This window comes from Morus notabilis, unplaced genomic scaffold, assembly GCF_000414095.1.
Source record: "Morus notabilis unplaced genomic scaffold, ASM41409v2 Scaffold69, whole genome shotgun sequence".
In the NCBI taxonomy this organism is placed as follows: domain Eukaryota; kingdom Viridiplantae; phylum Streptophyta; class Magnoliopsida; order Rosales; family Moraceae; genus Morus; species Morus notabilis.
The window spans coordinates 777,744-794,996 of record NW_010364208.1 but is presented as its reverse complement, the minus strand read 5'-3'; the positions used below and the strand labels follow the sequence as shown (position 1 = coordinate 794,996).

The following is a 17,253-nucleotide window of genomic DNA, read 5'->3' as shown; positions in this document are numbered from 1 at the left end:
ACCCCGGGGTACCCTCGGGGCAACGTCGGGGCACCCCCGAGGTAGCCCTGGGACAGCCACAGGATACCAACATGACACACCCGGGGCACTCCCGAGACACCCTGGGGCACCCCCGGGACAGCCTTGGAGCAGCCATGGGCAGCCTCGTGACAGCCCCGGGGCACCCCTGGGGCAGTGCTGGGACAGCCCTGGGCCACCCTCAGGGCATGCCCGGGGCACCCCCAGAACAACCCCGGAACACCCCCGGGACTGTTGGTAACCGAATCGAATTCAGATGCGGAAGCATGGTGGAGGGCGGATCAAGTATAACAAAAATTTTCACAAAACTTTTGAGATACTCTATAGATTATATTAATTTATGCACGAATAAATTAATCATATTAATTTATACATCAAAAACTCAATTAGGAAAAATACCTGGAGGCTGACTCGGATGATAACTTTAGTTCTTTGACCACGAACGATCCTTGCTCTAAAACCTTGTGTTTAGAAAACCAAAATCTTCCACGTCAATTTCTTGAATCTACGTAGACATGTGTGTGGGCACACTCGAGACAAAATCAGGTTGGAACAAGACTCGAATTTCCACAAACACCAACGCATGCATGATGTGAAAATTTTGGGAAGAAAATTTTTCCTTCTCTCTCTCTTGGGAATTTCGGCTAGCCCTAAATAAGTTAGGTCAAAAAATTGTCACGCGTAATTTTTCATCATATCTTATTTATAGAGTAGAAGTCCAACTTTTAGAAGGAATCAAATCTCTCTCTCCTATTTGAATTTTGAACAAAAATTCTCCTCTACCTTATCTCTATGTGGCCGGCCATGCTAGGGTTTTTATCCCTGTGCGTGGCGCCAATCTCAGATAGGGAAGGAAGAGAAAATCATCTTCTATCCTGTTGTCCAATTCGGAAACCCTCAGGCCCGTTTGGGGCCCATTGACCGCATCTGGGGCACTAGCCGCGCGCCTGGGTGTGCGCGCGTGGTCTAACCGCGCGCTATCTTGGCGCGCGCGTGCGGTCTGACCGCGCGCTGTCTGGGCGCCCACGCACGGTCTGATCGCGCGCTGTCTGGGCACGCGCTGCTTGCTTTATGGCCACTAGTCTGGCAAATCTGAGGTTGTTTTTGGGCAGCTTCAAACATGATCTTCCGGGCTTCCTTTTGATTCAAAGTCAAAACCTTAATTCTACCCAAATCTTAGAATTATAATAATTCTAATCCCGAATAAAATTACAAATAATTTAACTTGAACGAATTTAATGTGATCCATAGAACCATATAATTAACGACCAAATCCACCATCCATACATTCATCAATATGAATAAAATATAAACATCCATAAATACAAGTGCCTACCCATCACATACATACATAATTAAATATCACATATTTAATATTTTAATTTTGATTATCACATAATCGGAGCATAAATTAATATCATCTATAGATCGCTCTGATACCAATTGTTGGTTTCCGAATCGAATTCAGATGCGGAAGCGTGGGGATTGCAGATCAAGTATAACAAAAATTTTCATAAAACCTTTGAGATACTCTATAGATTATATTAATTTATGCACGAATAAATTAATCACATTAATTTATTTATTAAGAACTCAATTAGGAATAATACCTAGCGGCCGATTAAGATGATAACTTGAGTTTTTTGACCTCGAACAATCGTTGCTCCAAAACTTTGTGTTTAGAAAACCAATGTCTTCCACGTCAATTCCTAGAATCCACGAAGACGTGTGTGTGGGCACACCTAAGACAAAACGGATTAGAATAAACACTCAAATTTTCAGAAACACCAACGCATGCACGATGTTGAATTTTTGGAGAAAAAATTTTCCTTCCACAATAAGAGAATTTCAGCCACAATAAAATATTAGGCCAAAAAATTGTTCAAAAATTGTGTCTCACAATTTTCTATCATTCTCATTTTATAAAGTAGAAGTCAAACTCCTAGAAGGAATCTAATCTTTATCTCCAAGATAAAATTTGTTAATCATCTCCTATTTGAATTTTGAAACAAAAGTCTCCTACTCCTTATCCTCAAGATGGGTGGCCAACCTAGGTGATCTTATCCCTATGGTAGGTGCCAAATACAGATAGAGCATGAAGAGAAAATCACCCTTTCTCCTGTAGTCCAATTTTGATTCAAATTCAAATTCGAATTTAAGTCAAACTTAAAGTAATTTGAATTCTAAATTGAACAACTTATCAAATAAGTTTAAATGGATAAATCTAGATGTGTTCGAAGTTAAATATAAATAATCTCATTATTTAAATAATAATTAATTCTCAATCAATTATTTTTGAGTTTTAGAATTCTATAATTCTAAAATTCCCATTTTACCCTTTGTGTCTGGTAGAATTACAAGAACGACGCGGGGACTAATGGATCTATAATCCCGAGCTTCAATAAAATTAATAATTAATTAAACACTTTAATTAATTAATTAATTCTATTAATTCCAATAGTTACTCTACTATAAACTTGGAATTGCACTCTCGAAATTATAGACATAAATTACTTCTAAACTGTGAAGTGTCCATTTGATATAGTCACTGCATATAGATCAATCCTTCATAAATAATTCATAATTAGAGCTAGGTAGAATCCGTTAACCTCTCTAATTATATCTTTATCCTTGAGTACCATTGATTCTCTAATGGACAGTGATTCATAAAACACATTCATGAATCAGAGCTCCTACTGGTCCAAGTACCGAATCAACCCTCAAGAGAATTATTTATCTACTTCTTTCTCAAGAAGGAATGGATTCCATCTCGTATAATAAGATTCCCAGCTACCTACTTCATCATGTCTCCAAAATACAAGGAATAGGATTCAGGATCTCAGAATCCGTACCGAGTAAATCAAAAGACACAAATCTATAAATAGGAGTCTATTAAGAACTCAGGATTAAGATCATTCTATATATGACCATCGGTAGACTCAATTAGAATTTCTATTCTTAACGGAAATTATTAGAAATTCATATTGTGTCTGTGTCCCTGTTCCACATAATCTCATTATGCGAAATACACTCATTCAATATCTCACCATATTAACAGTGCGGATAACACCGTTCCATTCTTAATGGGAATGACATGTATTAGTAATGTTCTAATTAAATATTCTAAACTTTAATTAAATTTATTACGAACATCGCTTTTTGATTATTATCCTTAAACATTATCCTCTCACATATAACACTTATATACCATATTTAAAGTCACATAAATAATCATGGAATTTTCATTGATATTCATAAAATATTCACAAATATATACACATAAAATGATGAATAAACTCTTTTATTAAATAAATAATAAATATCCTATTACATCTTATGCTTCTAGGACAATATTTCCATTCATTTCACTAATTCGAGTTTAGAATTTGAGTTTTGCTACAGTAAAAAGCTCTCAGAAACAGTCACGTCTAACTTTTTTACTACAGTAAAAAGCTCTCACATAAAGTCGCATCTCAACTCGAATCAGCAAACTAAACGGACCCTTAGTTCCTATTGACGTGTTAATTTATTAAATTTAAATGACATGAGAAATAAATAATGAATGGACAACTAATGAGACAGGAAAATATAACAGTAGATCTTGTTTTCTTTTGTTTACGTGGGTATCCCTTACTTATAAATATTTTCCACGGTAAACTTACTCAAATAGAACTTAGTTTGAAGTTACTAATTGTGACGGTGAGCCAGTTAATCAATCATGGAATACCATAAGAAGTGATTGAGAAAAATGAAGATTGAGTACAGAGGAGTTTTTCCAACTACCATTGGAGAAGAAGAAAGTTTTTGGTCAGCTTCCCAATAACCTTGAAGGATATGGACAAGCCTTTGTTGTGTCTGAAGAGCAAAAGCTTGATTGGGCAGACATGCTCTTCATTATTCCTCATCCTGTCTCCCTAAGAGATATGAGATTCTGGCCTACTCATGTAACTCATTCCCCTTCTTTCAGGCAATAAAATAAAATTGAGAGTTTCTCTTGTAGGATACCGAATAATAATAATAATAAAAGGTATAATTTTGAACTATAAAGTTCTGTTAAACTACCCTATATTTTTAATTAGTTAATATGATTATGATGTGATTTGATGTTTAGAATTATGTCTTACACTTAGATTTATTCTTTCTGTTGAAGAGGTGGATTGTGGCACATTTGCTGTCACATCTTCTGTTTTTTTGTAGTTTGTGAAGCAAAGTTATTAATGAGGGTATGGTGTATGGTATGGGAGAGTACCTTACTTCTGTGGACAAAATCATTTTTTTTTTGTTTTTATTTTGTTGAAGATCACGTCTTCTTGCTCTCTCTGTCTCTCTCCACATATGTATATATAATGTATTGAAGTTACTGTAAAAAAAAGCAGAAAACACACGTTGCTGTCCATTTTTTGCTCATCTGTTTTTGCTCTTCCGATTGCTCTTAGTTCTTTAAGTTTGCTCTATCTATTAGCCTATTTCCATCTTCCATCCTCTGCTCTTTCAAAAATCCAACAATTGGTATCAGAGCCCACTTGTTCTTTGTGGGACTGTGAGAGTTTGAGAGAAAACCAGTAAGATTATCCTCACCAAAAGCCTAAAAAAAAAAAAATCTTCTTCAATGGCTTCAAGCAGTTTTCTAGCCTTACACCTCCTCTGTTTGCTGGAGAGAATTATCAAATAAGGGCAGTGAAAATGAAGGCTTATTTAAGAGCCTTTGATTTATGGGAGGTGGTAGAGACAGATAAAGATCCACTACCCTTGAGAGAAAATCCAACAGTTGCCCATTAAAGCAACATAGCGAAGAAGTTGCAAATAAGTTCAAAGCCGTGTCTCTTATACACTCTGTTGTGTCAGAAGTGATATTCACAAGAATTATGATTTGTGAAACAGCAAAAGAGGCTTGGGACAAGCTTGAGGAGGAGTTTCAATGTAGTGACAGAACAAGGCAAATGCAAGTTTTGAACTTGAGGAGAGAGTTTGAGGCTTTGAAGATGAAGGATACAGAAACTGTCAAAGAGTTTTCTGACAAGCTTATGAAGGTTGTAAATCAAATCAGATTGTTTGGTGAAAAGCTTGCTGATGAAAGAGTGGTGGAGAAAGTCTTGGTGAGTCTTCCTGAGAGGTTTGAGTCAAAAATATCCTCTCTTGAAGACTCCAAAGATCTTAGCAAAATATCTTTGTCAAAGCTTGTAAATGCTCTACAAGCGACTGAACAGAGAAGATTATTAAGGATGGAGGAGAATAATGAAGGAGCTTTTATGGCCAAGCAAAAAGGCAAAGCTTATGCATGTTCGGGTGGAAAAAAGGTTGTTGGAGACATAAAAGATGCTGGCTCAAGCAAACCAGGAGAGAAAAAAGGCAAATACCCTCCATGTTCACACTGTAAAAAAACTTCTCACACTAAGAAGTATTGTTGGTATAGGCCTGGAGTGCAGTGTAGAGCATGTAAAAAATTTGGTCATGTGGAAAAGGTGTGTAAAAGCAAAAAGGAGCAGCAAAAACAGCAGACACAAGTTGTAGAAGATCAGCAACAAGAAGAAATAGTTTTTGTTGCTACTTGTTATGCTACCAACAGCACAACAAAAGCTTGGTTGGTGGATAGTGGATGCACTAATCACATGACATCAGAATTTAGTATGTTCAAGGAGCTAGATAGATCATATTCTTCAAAAGTCAAAGTTGGCGGTGGAAAGTATTTGGAAGTTGAATGAAAAGGAGTTGTTGCTATGGAAACTCCATCAGGTACCAAATATATTCCTGATGTTCTATTTGTGCCAAAGTTAGATCAAAATATATTAAGTGTTGGGCAAATGCTTGAAAAAAATTATACCTTGTTGTTCAAGAATTTGAAATGCACTATAATAGATCCTGCTGATAATGAGTTGATGACAATCAAAATGAAAAATATAAGCTTTCAATTGGAATGGCAGCAGTCCAAGAAGCATGCTTTTACTAGTTTAGTTGATGAATCATCTCTTTGGCATAAAAGATTTGGGCATTAATTTCTCATCATTGAAGGACTTGCTTAGCAAAAGTCTAGTTCAGAATATGCATGCTATTCATGATTGTGCTGGTGTATGTGATGTGTGCCAATTTGGAAAGCAAAACAAATTGCCTTTTCCAAAAAATTCAGCATGGAGAGCAACTGAAAAATTGCAGCTCATTCACTCAGATATTTGTGGTCCTAGGAGAATACCTTCTTTGGGTGGTAGCAGATATTTTATTCTCTTTATTGATGACTTTACAAGGATGTGTTGGGTGTACATTTTGAAGCAAAAGTCTGAAGCTTCAAGTGTATTTCATAATTTCAAAGTCTTTGTGGAGAATCAAAGTGGCTACAAAATAAAGGGGATTAGAACTGACAGTGGTACTGAGTACACTTGTGAAAAATTTGAAGAATTTTTCAAACAAGAAAGGATTCATCATCAGCTCACTGTTAGTTATACTCCTCAGCAAAATAGAGTAAGTGAGAGAAAGAATAAAACTGTCATGGAGATGGCCATATGTCTTTTGTTCGAGAAGAAGCTTCCTAAGAAGTTTTGGGCAGAAGCAGTTACTACTGCTGTTTATTTGTTAAATAGGCTGCCTACAAAAGCTTTGAAGGATAAGACCCCATATGAAGTTTGGTATGGAGTCAAACCTAATGTTGACCATCTAAGAATTTTTGGAAGTATTTGTTATGTTCATGTTCCTGATGTCAAAAGAAGCAAGCTAGATCAGAAGGCAGATGTTGGGATTCTTTTGGGATATAGTAGCAACGCCAAAGGTTACAAAATCTTCAACTTGCAATCCGAAAAGGTGATTATTAGCATAGATGTAAAGATTGATGAAGGAGCATATTGGGATTGGGAGAAGACTGAAACCAAGTCTAAAAATAGTAACCATGTTAAAAGAGATGTGGCTGTCATAGGAGATCAACTTGTTGTCGAAGATCAACTTGATCTTGAGAATGATATTGATGAAGAAATCTTTGTTAGAGGTACAAGACCTCTGGATGAGATCTATGAGAGATGTAATGTGGCTTTAGTGGAGCATGCTAATCATGATGAGGCTATAAAGTTAGCTAGTTGGACAGCTGCAATGGAGGAGGAGCTGAATATGATCAAAAAAAATGATACTTGGTAGCTAGTAGAAAGGCCTACTGATAAAAAGGTGATTGGTGTAAAATGAGTTTTCAAAACTAAGTTGAATCCAGATGGTTCTGTTAACAAGTTAAAAACAAGGTTAGTTGTCAAAGGTTACTCTCAACAATTTAGAGTAGATTTTTCTGACACCTTTGCTCCAGTGGCAAGGCATGATACTATAAGATTGTTGATCATTTTAGCAGCTCAAAAAGGTTGGAAGATTTTCCAACTTGATGTCAAATCTGCATTTCTTAATGGCTACTTGAAGGAGGAGATATTTGTGGAGCAACCCCCATGTTTTCTTAAAAAAAGGAAATGAAGACAAAGTGTATCAGCTCAAGAAGGTCTTGTATGGACTAAAGCAAGCACCGAGAGCTTGGTATAGCAGGATAGATGATCATTTGCTGCAATTGGGGTTCAAAAGAAGTCCTAGTGAGGCCACTCTCTACGTGCAACAAGTAGGTGATGATTTATGTTAGGACTCCCTTTGTTCTAGACTACTCCTTCTCGCATACACAAACCTGAGGGCTGGAGTGCTAACATTTTATTAATCATTTCTTTGTATGTTGATGATCTTCTCATTACTAGCAGCAACATTGCTTTAGTGCAAAAGTTCAAAAAAGAAATGTAAAATGTGTTTGAGATGATTGATTTGGGAGAAATGTCATATTTTCTTGGTATGGAAATTCTTCAAACTGAGCAAGGAATTTTCATAAGCCAAGAAAAATATGCTAAAGATGTGCTGAAAAAGTTTGGCATGGAGAATTGTAAAGATGTTAGCACTCCGCCGGTTTTGAACGAGAAATTAAGCAAAGAAGATGGAAGTGATAAAATTGATGCTGGAATTTATAGAAGTTTAATTGGTTGTTTGCTATACTTGACAGTAACACGACATGATATTATGTTTGCTACAAGTTTATTGTCAAGATTTATGCAAGCTCCAAGTGAAATACACTTTAAGGTTACAAAAAGAGTATTAAGATATGTGAAAGGAACAACAGATTTTGGTGTTTGGTTCAAGAAAGAAGATGAGGTTCAGTTGATTGAATATGTGGATAGTGATTGGGGTGGCTTACTTGATGATATGAAGAGTACCTCAGGCTATATTTTTACCATTGGTTCTGGCATGATCAGCTGGAATTCTAGAAAGCAGGATGTGGTAGCTCAATCAACAGCTGAAGCAGAGTATATTGCTGCTACTGTTGCTGTCAATCAAGCCATTTGGCTAAGAAAAGTTCTTGAAGACTTGCATCACATGCAAGAGAATGCTACTGTAATTTTTTGTGACAATCAATCTGCTATAGTTATGAAAAAAAATCCTGTATTTCATGGAAGAACTAAGCACATCAAAATCAAGTATCATTTTATTAGAGAAGCAGAAAAAGAAGAAGAAGTCAAGTTAACTCATTACAGCTCTGAAGATCAGTTTGCAGATGTTTTGACTAAAGCATTACCCAAAACAAGGTTCGAACAACTAAGGAAGAGTTTGGGAGTTTCCAGCAAAAGTGCCAGGAGTGTTGAAGTAGGTGGATTGTGGCACATTTGCTGTCACATCTTCTGTTTTTTTGTAGTTTGTGAAGCAAAGTTATTAATGAGGATACGGTGTATGGTATGGGAGAGTACCTTACTTCTGTGGACAAAATCTTTTTTTTTTGTTTTTGTTTTGTTGAAGACCACGTCTTCTTGCTCTCTATGGTGCTCTCCATATATGTATGTATAATGTATTGAAGTTACTGTAAAAAAAAAAGCAGAAAACACACGTTGCTGTCCATTTTTTGCTCATCTGTTTTTGCTCTCCCGATTGCTCTTAGTTCTTTAAGTTTGCTCTATCTATTAGCCTATTTCCATCTTCCATCCTCTGCTCTTTCAAAAATCCAACACTTTCATACTCTGCCACAGAATTCTCCGATAAAGTTAATCAATTTTGTGTCCACAATTTTCTCGAAAACAAAATACATTTGCCACAACCCTTTGGAGTCTAGACCCTGAGTTTGGGTTTCATTAATTGTATTATATGGTCTTCAGAGAGAGCCTGGAGAAATACTCGTGGGAATTGTAGAAAGTTACAACGATCCTACTGAAGTTCATGTCAAGAAACTTGGGGCGTAATTCAGAGATACCTCCTAGTGTGTTTGGGGGTGGAAGACAAGGGGTAAGAATAAATTTTTACCCGCCTTGTGTGCAGGCTAACCGGGTTGACACTTCTACTCCAAGTGAATGATGTTCCAGGTTTGCAGATTAAGAAGAATGGTAAATGGTTACCTGTGAAGGCCATCCCAGGTGCATTTGTTGTTAACATAGGCGACATCATTGAGGTATAATGATTAACTGGTGTTTCATATTAATCTAGGCATTATTGTTTTAAGGATTATTTTCACTTGTGTCTCTGTCCTAAAAACTCTCAATTTACCCACTAAATTTTGAATTAGACTCACAAATCCTTTTATCATAATTTTTGTTAAAAACGATAGGAAAAAAAATGTCTCACTTAATCCCTTCTTCTCCATTTTTTTTTGACAGATTTTCAAACGGAAGAGATTAAGTGGGACTAATTTAAAATTCAGGGTGCAATATTGAGCGTTTTAAAAGTTATCTTTAAAGTATTCTTTTTTTAGGTTTATTAGGGTTTTTATTGGTTGGAGCTTCTAGTTATCATGGTAGGAATTTTATACCGTTCTTTCCCTCTCAACAAATAATCTTTTTTCCGCCAGGAATCGTGATGTCTTTCTATGGAATCGGTGGTCTTTTTATTAGTTCATATTTGTGGTGCACAATTTCGTGGTGGGTAGTGGTTATGATCGATTCGATCTAAAAGGAAGGAATAGTGTGTATTTTTTGTTGGGGATTTTCTAGAAAAAATCGTCACATCTTCCTCTAATTCCTTATGAAAGACATTCAATCTATCAAGAAAGTAGGAACGATAATAATCTTTGTTTTATAGACAAGGGCTTTTAGCACTTATTATGTACCTTTAACTTTTCATGGTCTGGATTTTTTTATTTTTTATTTTTTTTTTTGACAATTACAACCATTGATTTTTGAAAACAATAACAATTAACTCCAGTCGTATGATTTTATTGCTTACAAATTAATGCAGATAATGAGCAACGGAGTGTACAAAAGAATAGAGCACAGAGCTGTTGTGAATCAAGAACAGCAACGCTTTTCTATTGCTGTCCACATATCAAAGCCATGGTTGGTCCTTTGCCAGATCTTGTGAAAGAGAATAAAGCAAACTACAAAACTATTAGCAACGAGGATTTTTTTAAGGCGTCTTTGGAACAGCAAGCTTGAGGGTAAGAACCTTATAGATCATTTGAAGCTAGAGAAATGATTACTCAACACCAATCCCAGTTGTACTATACGTTGCTCACAATGCCACTTATAACGAGCTCAAATGGTTGAATGTGTGTGCCTGCGTGTGTCTATAAATTTTAAATTCTGGTAGTTTCATTTTTTGTTAATACAATGGGAGCAAATAGGCTCACGGCAGACACACATGTTCAAAATGAGATAAGCTTTTATCTCTTTGGCATACATTTATATATATAATGATAGTCAAGGAAGTGAACATTAAATTGGGTTAATTCAATTTTGGTACCCAATCTTAGGAGTGAATCTCATTGTAGTCCATGATATTTAAAACATCCCATAACTAGTTCCTAATTTATAAACTTGTCCTATTAAATAAAGATTATAGTATTATCTAGTATATACCCGCTTGTTGAAAGTGAATTGATTGAAGTGCTCACACGAAGCATGTTTATTCACAAAATAGGGGCATTACTCCAATGAATATGAATATAATATTAGGAACACTTTAATTAACTATTTACCAATGATTTGCATGAAAGATTATGTTGTATTATTTATTAGTGAAAATTAGTATGAAATTATAATACAGAATGCAAAAGTCTGCAATTCTAAAGTGATTATTGCGTGCAATAACAATTATTGGTCACTCCTCCAATCAAACTTTAACTTTTTTTAGGCGAAAAGTCTAAATTTTTTTTGTCCTCGTGTTCTATATAATATAATTATTGCGCGCAATTATTATATTATATAGAACAAGATAACAAAAGAAGTCTATGCTTTTCGACTAAAAATGTTAAAGCTTGATTGGAGGAGTGACCAATAATAATGTAGGAAGTGTTACCGGCAAATGTTTTTAACACTTTTTGTTCGCCCGCCTTTATGACATTATTTGTGCATTCCTGTAACACTAATTTTGTCTAAATGTAACACTCAATAAAATATCATCTGCCACCATGTTCCATATAACTTACTTCAGTGTTACATTTTGAGTACATACATCTTTTTCAATCACAACATGATGAAAGAAAACGGCCACTTTGATAAAAGCTGCAAAAATTTCAAAGGGACGGGTCAGTTTTCAAGCCCCATCCAAAAAAGAAAAGCTTATCCTACCAAACTTTTCAATCAACATAAAATAATGGTTTCAAGAAAATAAAATAAAATAAAAATAAATAAATAATGGCTCCTGAGGCAGTTTCACATTACCAAACGAAAACTGCTCTACAAGGGAAATGGAGAATGAGCAGCTTCAGAGAATTGATTATGGTGGCTCTCTCCCAGTTGAGAATGTTCAAGCTCTTGCTTCCGAGAACCTCAAGGAAATCCCGTCTCGCTATGTCCGGCCTGAAGCTGAATTTGATCAGGTTTCTGTTGAAGATCACTCGCTTGAGATTCCAACAATTGATATGAGCAAACTGCTTGATGAAAAACACCCATTAAGCCCCCATGAAGAATTGGCAAGACTTCACTCAGCTTGTAGAGACTGGGGCTTCTTTCAGGTACAGTCACTCACACAACTTAACCCCAAAAAAATACACTAAAAGGAACTATGAATCATGTAAATCTATGTAGTATATATATACATAGATTTTTTACCAACAGTTTGCTCATATCTATTGCTTTTTACATTAGTTTTTACTAACAAAAAATCTACCCAAGCTTAATCCAGTTGAATATTGGAGACAACTGATTTGTGAATATCTAATGTCACAAAGGTTATACCAGAATCAAAAATATTATAGGACAAGGAAAAACATGAGAATTATAAGTAGTTGACTCATGTAAACTTTACAACTTGCTTCAAATGGGACGCAGTTTGACATTGGGTTTTATATTGTGATGGTGAGGCAGTTGATCAATCATGGAGTACCAAAGGAAGTCGTTGAGAAAATGAAGATTGACACACATGAATTCTTCCAACTACCACTAGAGAAGAAGAAAACTTACGCTCAGCTTCCAAATAGCATTGAAGGATATGGGCAAGCCTTTGTTCAGTCTGAAGAGCAAAAGCTTGACTGGGGAGACATGCTCTTCCTCCTCGCTCGACCTGTCTCCGTGCGAAACATGAGATTCTGGCCCACACATCCTACTTCTTTCAGGTAAAATCTTCAAGTCACAATTCTTAGAAATACCAAGCAATTGAATGTAACAAATGCAACACGCATAATTCTATCTATAATGAAATTAACAATTGTTCATTTGCTGTCTTTAGAGAGAGCATGGACAAATACTCGCAGGAATTACATAAAGTTGCAATCTACCTATTGAGGTTCATGTCTTGGAACCTGGGGCTCCATTCTGAGGCAGTCACTAGTCTGTTTGAGGATGGAAGGCAAGGGCTGAGAACAAACTTTTACCCGCCTTGTGTGCAGGCAAACAAGGCATTGGGTATCAGTCCCCATTCCGATGCCACGGGATTGACATTGCTACTCCACGTGAATGATGGCCAAGGTTTACAAATTAAGAAATATGGTAAATGGGTACCCGTGAAACCTATCCCAGATGCATTCATCGTAAACATAGGTGACGTCATTGAGGTAAGTTAGCGATACTTGGTATTTACTTTTTCACTAAATGTTTTTACACCTAGTGATGTGACAAGTTTCAACCACATACGTCAGGGCCAATATAACTCGGCATGGCTAAAAAGTTGTCCATTACTTGGCATAAAAACTTCAGCGCAAGAGCAGGTTTCCTTAATATTTCTATGTAGAACTCACGTGTGCACAAATGGCACAAATGAAAGAACAAAGAGTCATAGTCTACTACTAAGAATAAGAACACCTAACACCTGTCATGATTGTCCATTTTCAAACATTGATCAATGTGAGGAATAAGAACCACATTAATCAACAACTGAAAATAAACACTCATGTTAGTCCCAACTATCCTTAGCAAAATCATAGGAAGGAGAGGTGATAAAGTTGCAATTTAAATCAGGTGAACATCTACCAATCAATTTAAATCATGTGAATATCTACCAATCTCATTACTAACAAATGCAGATAATGAGCAACGGAGAGTACAAAAGCATAGAGCACAGAGCTGTTGTGAACACAGAGAAGAACCGCATTTCTGTTGCTGCATTTCATGGTCCACATACAAAAGCCATGGTTGGTCCTTTACCAGAACTTGTAAAAAAGAGTCCAGCTAAGTACAAAACTATAAGCAATGAGGATTACTTGAGGCTTCTTCTAAGCAGAAAGCTTGATGGTAAAAACTTGATAGATCACATGAAGCTATAGTGGTGACTCAATAGAACTATAGTAAGGTGTCTTGTTTTTTTTTTCTTAAAAAAAAAAAAAAAACTACGATATGAGTGTGTTCTTTTTCTATAAATTGATGTGAAGTTTAAAGACAAATGTATTTAAAAAAACAAGAGGAGGAGGAAATACTTTCTAAAGGTGAAAACGAGGGGACTAATGTGATGAAAAATTAGCAAAATGGGTAGAATTCACAAGTAGGAATTATAATTTACTATTAAGAATAACAACACTTAAAGTGATCGTCCAATTCCATTCGTCAATCAATGTGAATGCATCAATAAGAACCACATTAATCAACTACTGAAAATGGATAGTCACATTACTCACTATAGTCCTTCGCAAAATCATAAAAAGGAGAGATAATGAAGGGACACCTTAACCCGCTAAATATCTACTCTTCTTGTTGTTGCTTACAAGTGTAGATTGTAAGCTACGGAAAGTATACGAGAATTGAGCAGAGTTGTCATGAACACTGAAAAAACACCTTTCTATGCTGCTTGTCAAGGTCCACATATCAAAGGAGAAATGTGACCCAGGAAAGAAAAATGTTCAGGAACACCACTGGTGTTGAGCACCACAACTAACAAAAAGTAAGTCATACTTGTAATTATGATACCCACATTCTATTAGTGTATGATGTTAAACACCAGTAGTGCTCTTTAACATTGTTCTATATGAAAAGAGCTCTAGATGGCTCTAAAAGAAACAAAGAAAGCTGCAGCATTCTTTTTAAGTCATTCACATGATAAATGAAACCAAAGCCTAAAGAAATAAAAAGGCGGACCGTAATGCCAAAGAGGCTCCCGTATTATGTCAGGCTCAGGGGAAAGCTCAATCCCATATATACACGGCCTTAGCCCCCGAAGGAGAGACCGTTTTCGGGATTCGAACCTTGGACTCCGGGTGCAAACGCAAGCGCTCCCACCGCGGTGCCAAGGCCCGCCTTCTTAAATGAAACTGAAGCCTATTTAAAATATAAATGGATAAAATAAAGTAAATTCTCCATTGATAGTTTCATACTTACGCCCACAAGATTATTTCATTTTTATTTTGTTACACAACTAAAGAAATAAAATAAGGAGAAAACTTAAACTAATAGGCTTGTAAGGAGGAAGTTTGTGACTTTTGGAACTATCCATTTAGCTCAATAAGATATTCATATACTTTCCTCACAAAGCAGAAAAAAATAATAATAAAACAGTCTTACATTTAATAACAATAATAATAATAATAATAATACTAACAATAAAACAGAGAACAATTTGGTTTGGCGACTTGGCACCGGCTAGAAGAGACTGATTTGTACCACTTTCAATCCCCTGTATTTCAAGGGCATTTAAAGAGATGATTTGAACATCTCTACTTCAGAAACTCATCCTGTTTTGTCTTGACTATAGAAAAAACCTAAAGGCCATTATAAAAATTCAAAAATAAAGACAAACAAAATTTAACATAAATCTAAAATTTAAAAAGAAGACTATATTTGTTTTCTGTCTATACAAGTTTTTCTCCTCTTCTTTTTTAGAGCCTCTCAAACACACTCAAACACATGCATAAGGAGAAATTATATTCGTTCCCATGAGAATATATCCCCACCACTCACATATAGTGGATCTCATCAAATGAGACCCACCCATACGAATAGTGTGGATAAATCCCCACGAGGATGAAAGCATTTTCTCCCTGAATTAGTGCAAAGGAAGAATTAGTTTTCTTCCAATTCTTTTTTATTGTCTTATTTGTTTTCAATTAAAATGATATTGCAACATTCCCCAGTTTTTTTTACAAATACAAAAAGCCTAAGACTTGTTTAGTTCAACAACTCAAACTCTGAAAATTTGAACCTTTTTAATTAAAACTGTAGAATCTAAACTATAGTTATTCAAACTATAATCTAAACTCTTATCTAGATATGCAAATAAATTATAATTTGAATTGGTAATAAAATCTAAATTGTGTTTAGATAAAATGTTAAAAACTGTCATTAGAGATTTATAACAATTATTAAAAAACCTTATTATAAATGACATTAAAAAATATACAATATAAGTAGGGATTTGTTCCTCTCTTTATTACAAACACATTAAAAAAATCATCACAATTAAAATTAAAACAAAAAAATTATAACATTTTTAATATTGAATGAAGAGAATGAAAAAGTATAATCTAGAACTATTGAACTGTTACAACAATTCAAATTATTAGAATTTAGGGGAAAGTGAATTCTAAAATCAACAACAATTTGAGAGCCTGTTTGATTCATGGATTAGAACCATAAGATTAGAACCATTTTCAATTTACGTGTGTTTTTTGTAAAAGAAAATACTATAACGAACCATGAACCATTATTCGAATTAGAGAACAAATCCTCCAACCAAACGGACTCTAAATTGTCCTCGAACCATTGTTAATAGTTTGAATTGTCCTTGAATTTTTCTCTCTCAAACACCAATTTAAATCATGAATTAAGGTTTGAATCCTAAACAACAGTTTAAGTTATTGAAACAAACAAGAGCCTAGTCATTCATAGCATTGAGAGTATTGTTTTTCAACCTAACAGATTGAATTCGAGTCTCGATGTACCCCACATGGCCTACCCAATATGAGAGACCCACGACTCAACCCTAAGGAGATGAACCCCATTTTTCCTTCCCAACTAGGAATAACATGGACTATTAAAAGTGACATTTTAAGATCAAGCACCTTGTCACTTCAACTACCCCTCAAGACGATTCTTTCAGAGAACTTTGATCCGGAGACATGTAATTAGGCCGCAAGGGCTCTTTTTATTCAGAGGCTAATAACATTTCTCTGCATTAACGCCAAAGGTCCTTTAACATATCTTCAGAAGAAGAATACGGCCAAGAACAAAAATATTGGCAATGACGAGTATTTGATGCTTGATAGTAAAAGCTTGATAGATCTCATAAAGCTTGACTAGTAACTCAAAACCTAATTTAAAATCTCCATATCCCAAAAACCCCCTCCCATCATCTGGGCAAGCCACAGATGGGTTTAGCTCAAATGGTGAGAAAGGGGGTTTTGGGATAGGAGGTCCCAGGTTCAAAACCTAGCAAGTGTCATGGGAGCTTTTCTAGCAAAGCAAATGAGATGGACAACAATAAAAAGAGTTGAGAGGGAGAAAACTCAAGCAGACGAAGATATCACAATGAGAAGGGGAAAAAAAGAAAGATCTCAACTAAATATCATAAAATACTGAAGACGAGACATCTTTAAACAACAATCCCAATGTTGATATTATTATTAGTATTCTTAACAGAAAAAACGAAACAAATGGCACTACTAAGTAGTTTAAGAATGACATTCGTCGTAAGATCACCATTTAAAATTCAGCATGGTCTTAATATTTATGATAAGAACATGCCAAATTTCAAATGGAATTCCTGCAACCAATATTGAAAGCATAACTTAAACCACAAATGTTTACCTAAACATGAACACAAGAATAGAATAAATCAAATTTTTGCAAACTAAACTTCTCCTAAATGCAGCCGGTCCTTAATCACCTAGAAAAAGTG

The 17,253-nt window shown here is 35.4% G+C and overlaps 1 protein-coding gene and 1 pseudogene across 1 annotated transcript; both read left to right on the top strand.

Moving 5' to 3' along the window:
• The first annotated feature begins 3,576 nt into the window (after positions 1 to 3,576).
• LOC112093064 lies at positions 3,577 to 10,467 on the top strand (annotated as a pseudogene).
• Positions 10,468 to 11,504: 1,037 nt separating this feature from the next.
• On the top strand, positions 11,505 to 13,747 carry LOC21406086 (S-norcoclaurine synthase 1). Its single transcript, XM_024170748.1, has 4 exons — positions 11,505 to 11,947; positions 12,300 to 12,547; positions 12,661 to 12,985; positions 13,454 to 13,747. The coding sequence occupies exons 1-4, from the start codon at positions 11,681 to 11,683 to the stop codon at positions 13,691 to 13,693; spliced, it is 1,080 nt and encodes a 359-aa protein (XP_024026516.1). The 5' UTR covers positions 11,505 to 11,680; the 3' UTR covers positions 13,694 to 13,747.
• The last annotated feature ends 3,506 nt before the right edge of the window (positions 13,748 to 17,253 follow it).

What these genes read in the sequence shown, in the direction of transcription:
- LOC21406086 (XM_024170748.1), top strand. Translation starts at nt 11,681, where the DNA reads ATGGAGAATGAGCAGCTTCAGAGAATTGATTATGGTGGCTCTCTCCCA. An exon ending in GAGACTGGGGCTTCTTTCAG is followed by an intron (nt 11,948 to 12,299) that starts GTACAGTCACTC and finishes ATGGTGAGGCAG; the next exon opens with TTGATCAATCATGGAGTACC. An exon ending in ACACATCCTACTTCTTTCAG is followed by an intron (nt 12,548 to 12,660) that starts GTAAAATCTTCA and finishes TGCTGTCTTTAG; the next exon opens with AGAGAGCATGGACAAATACT.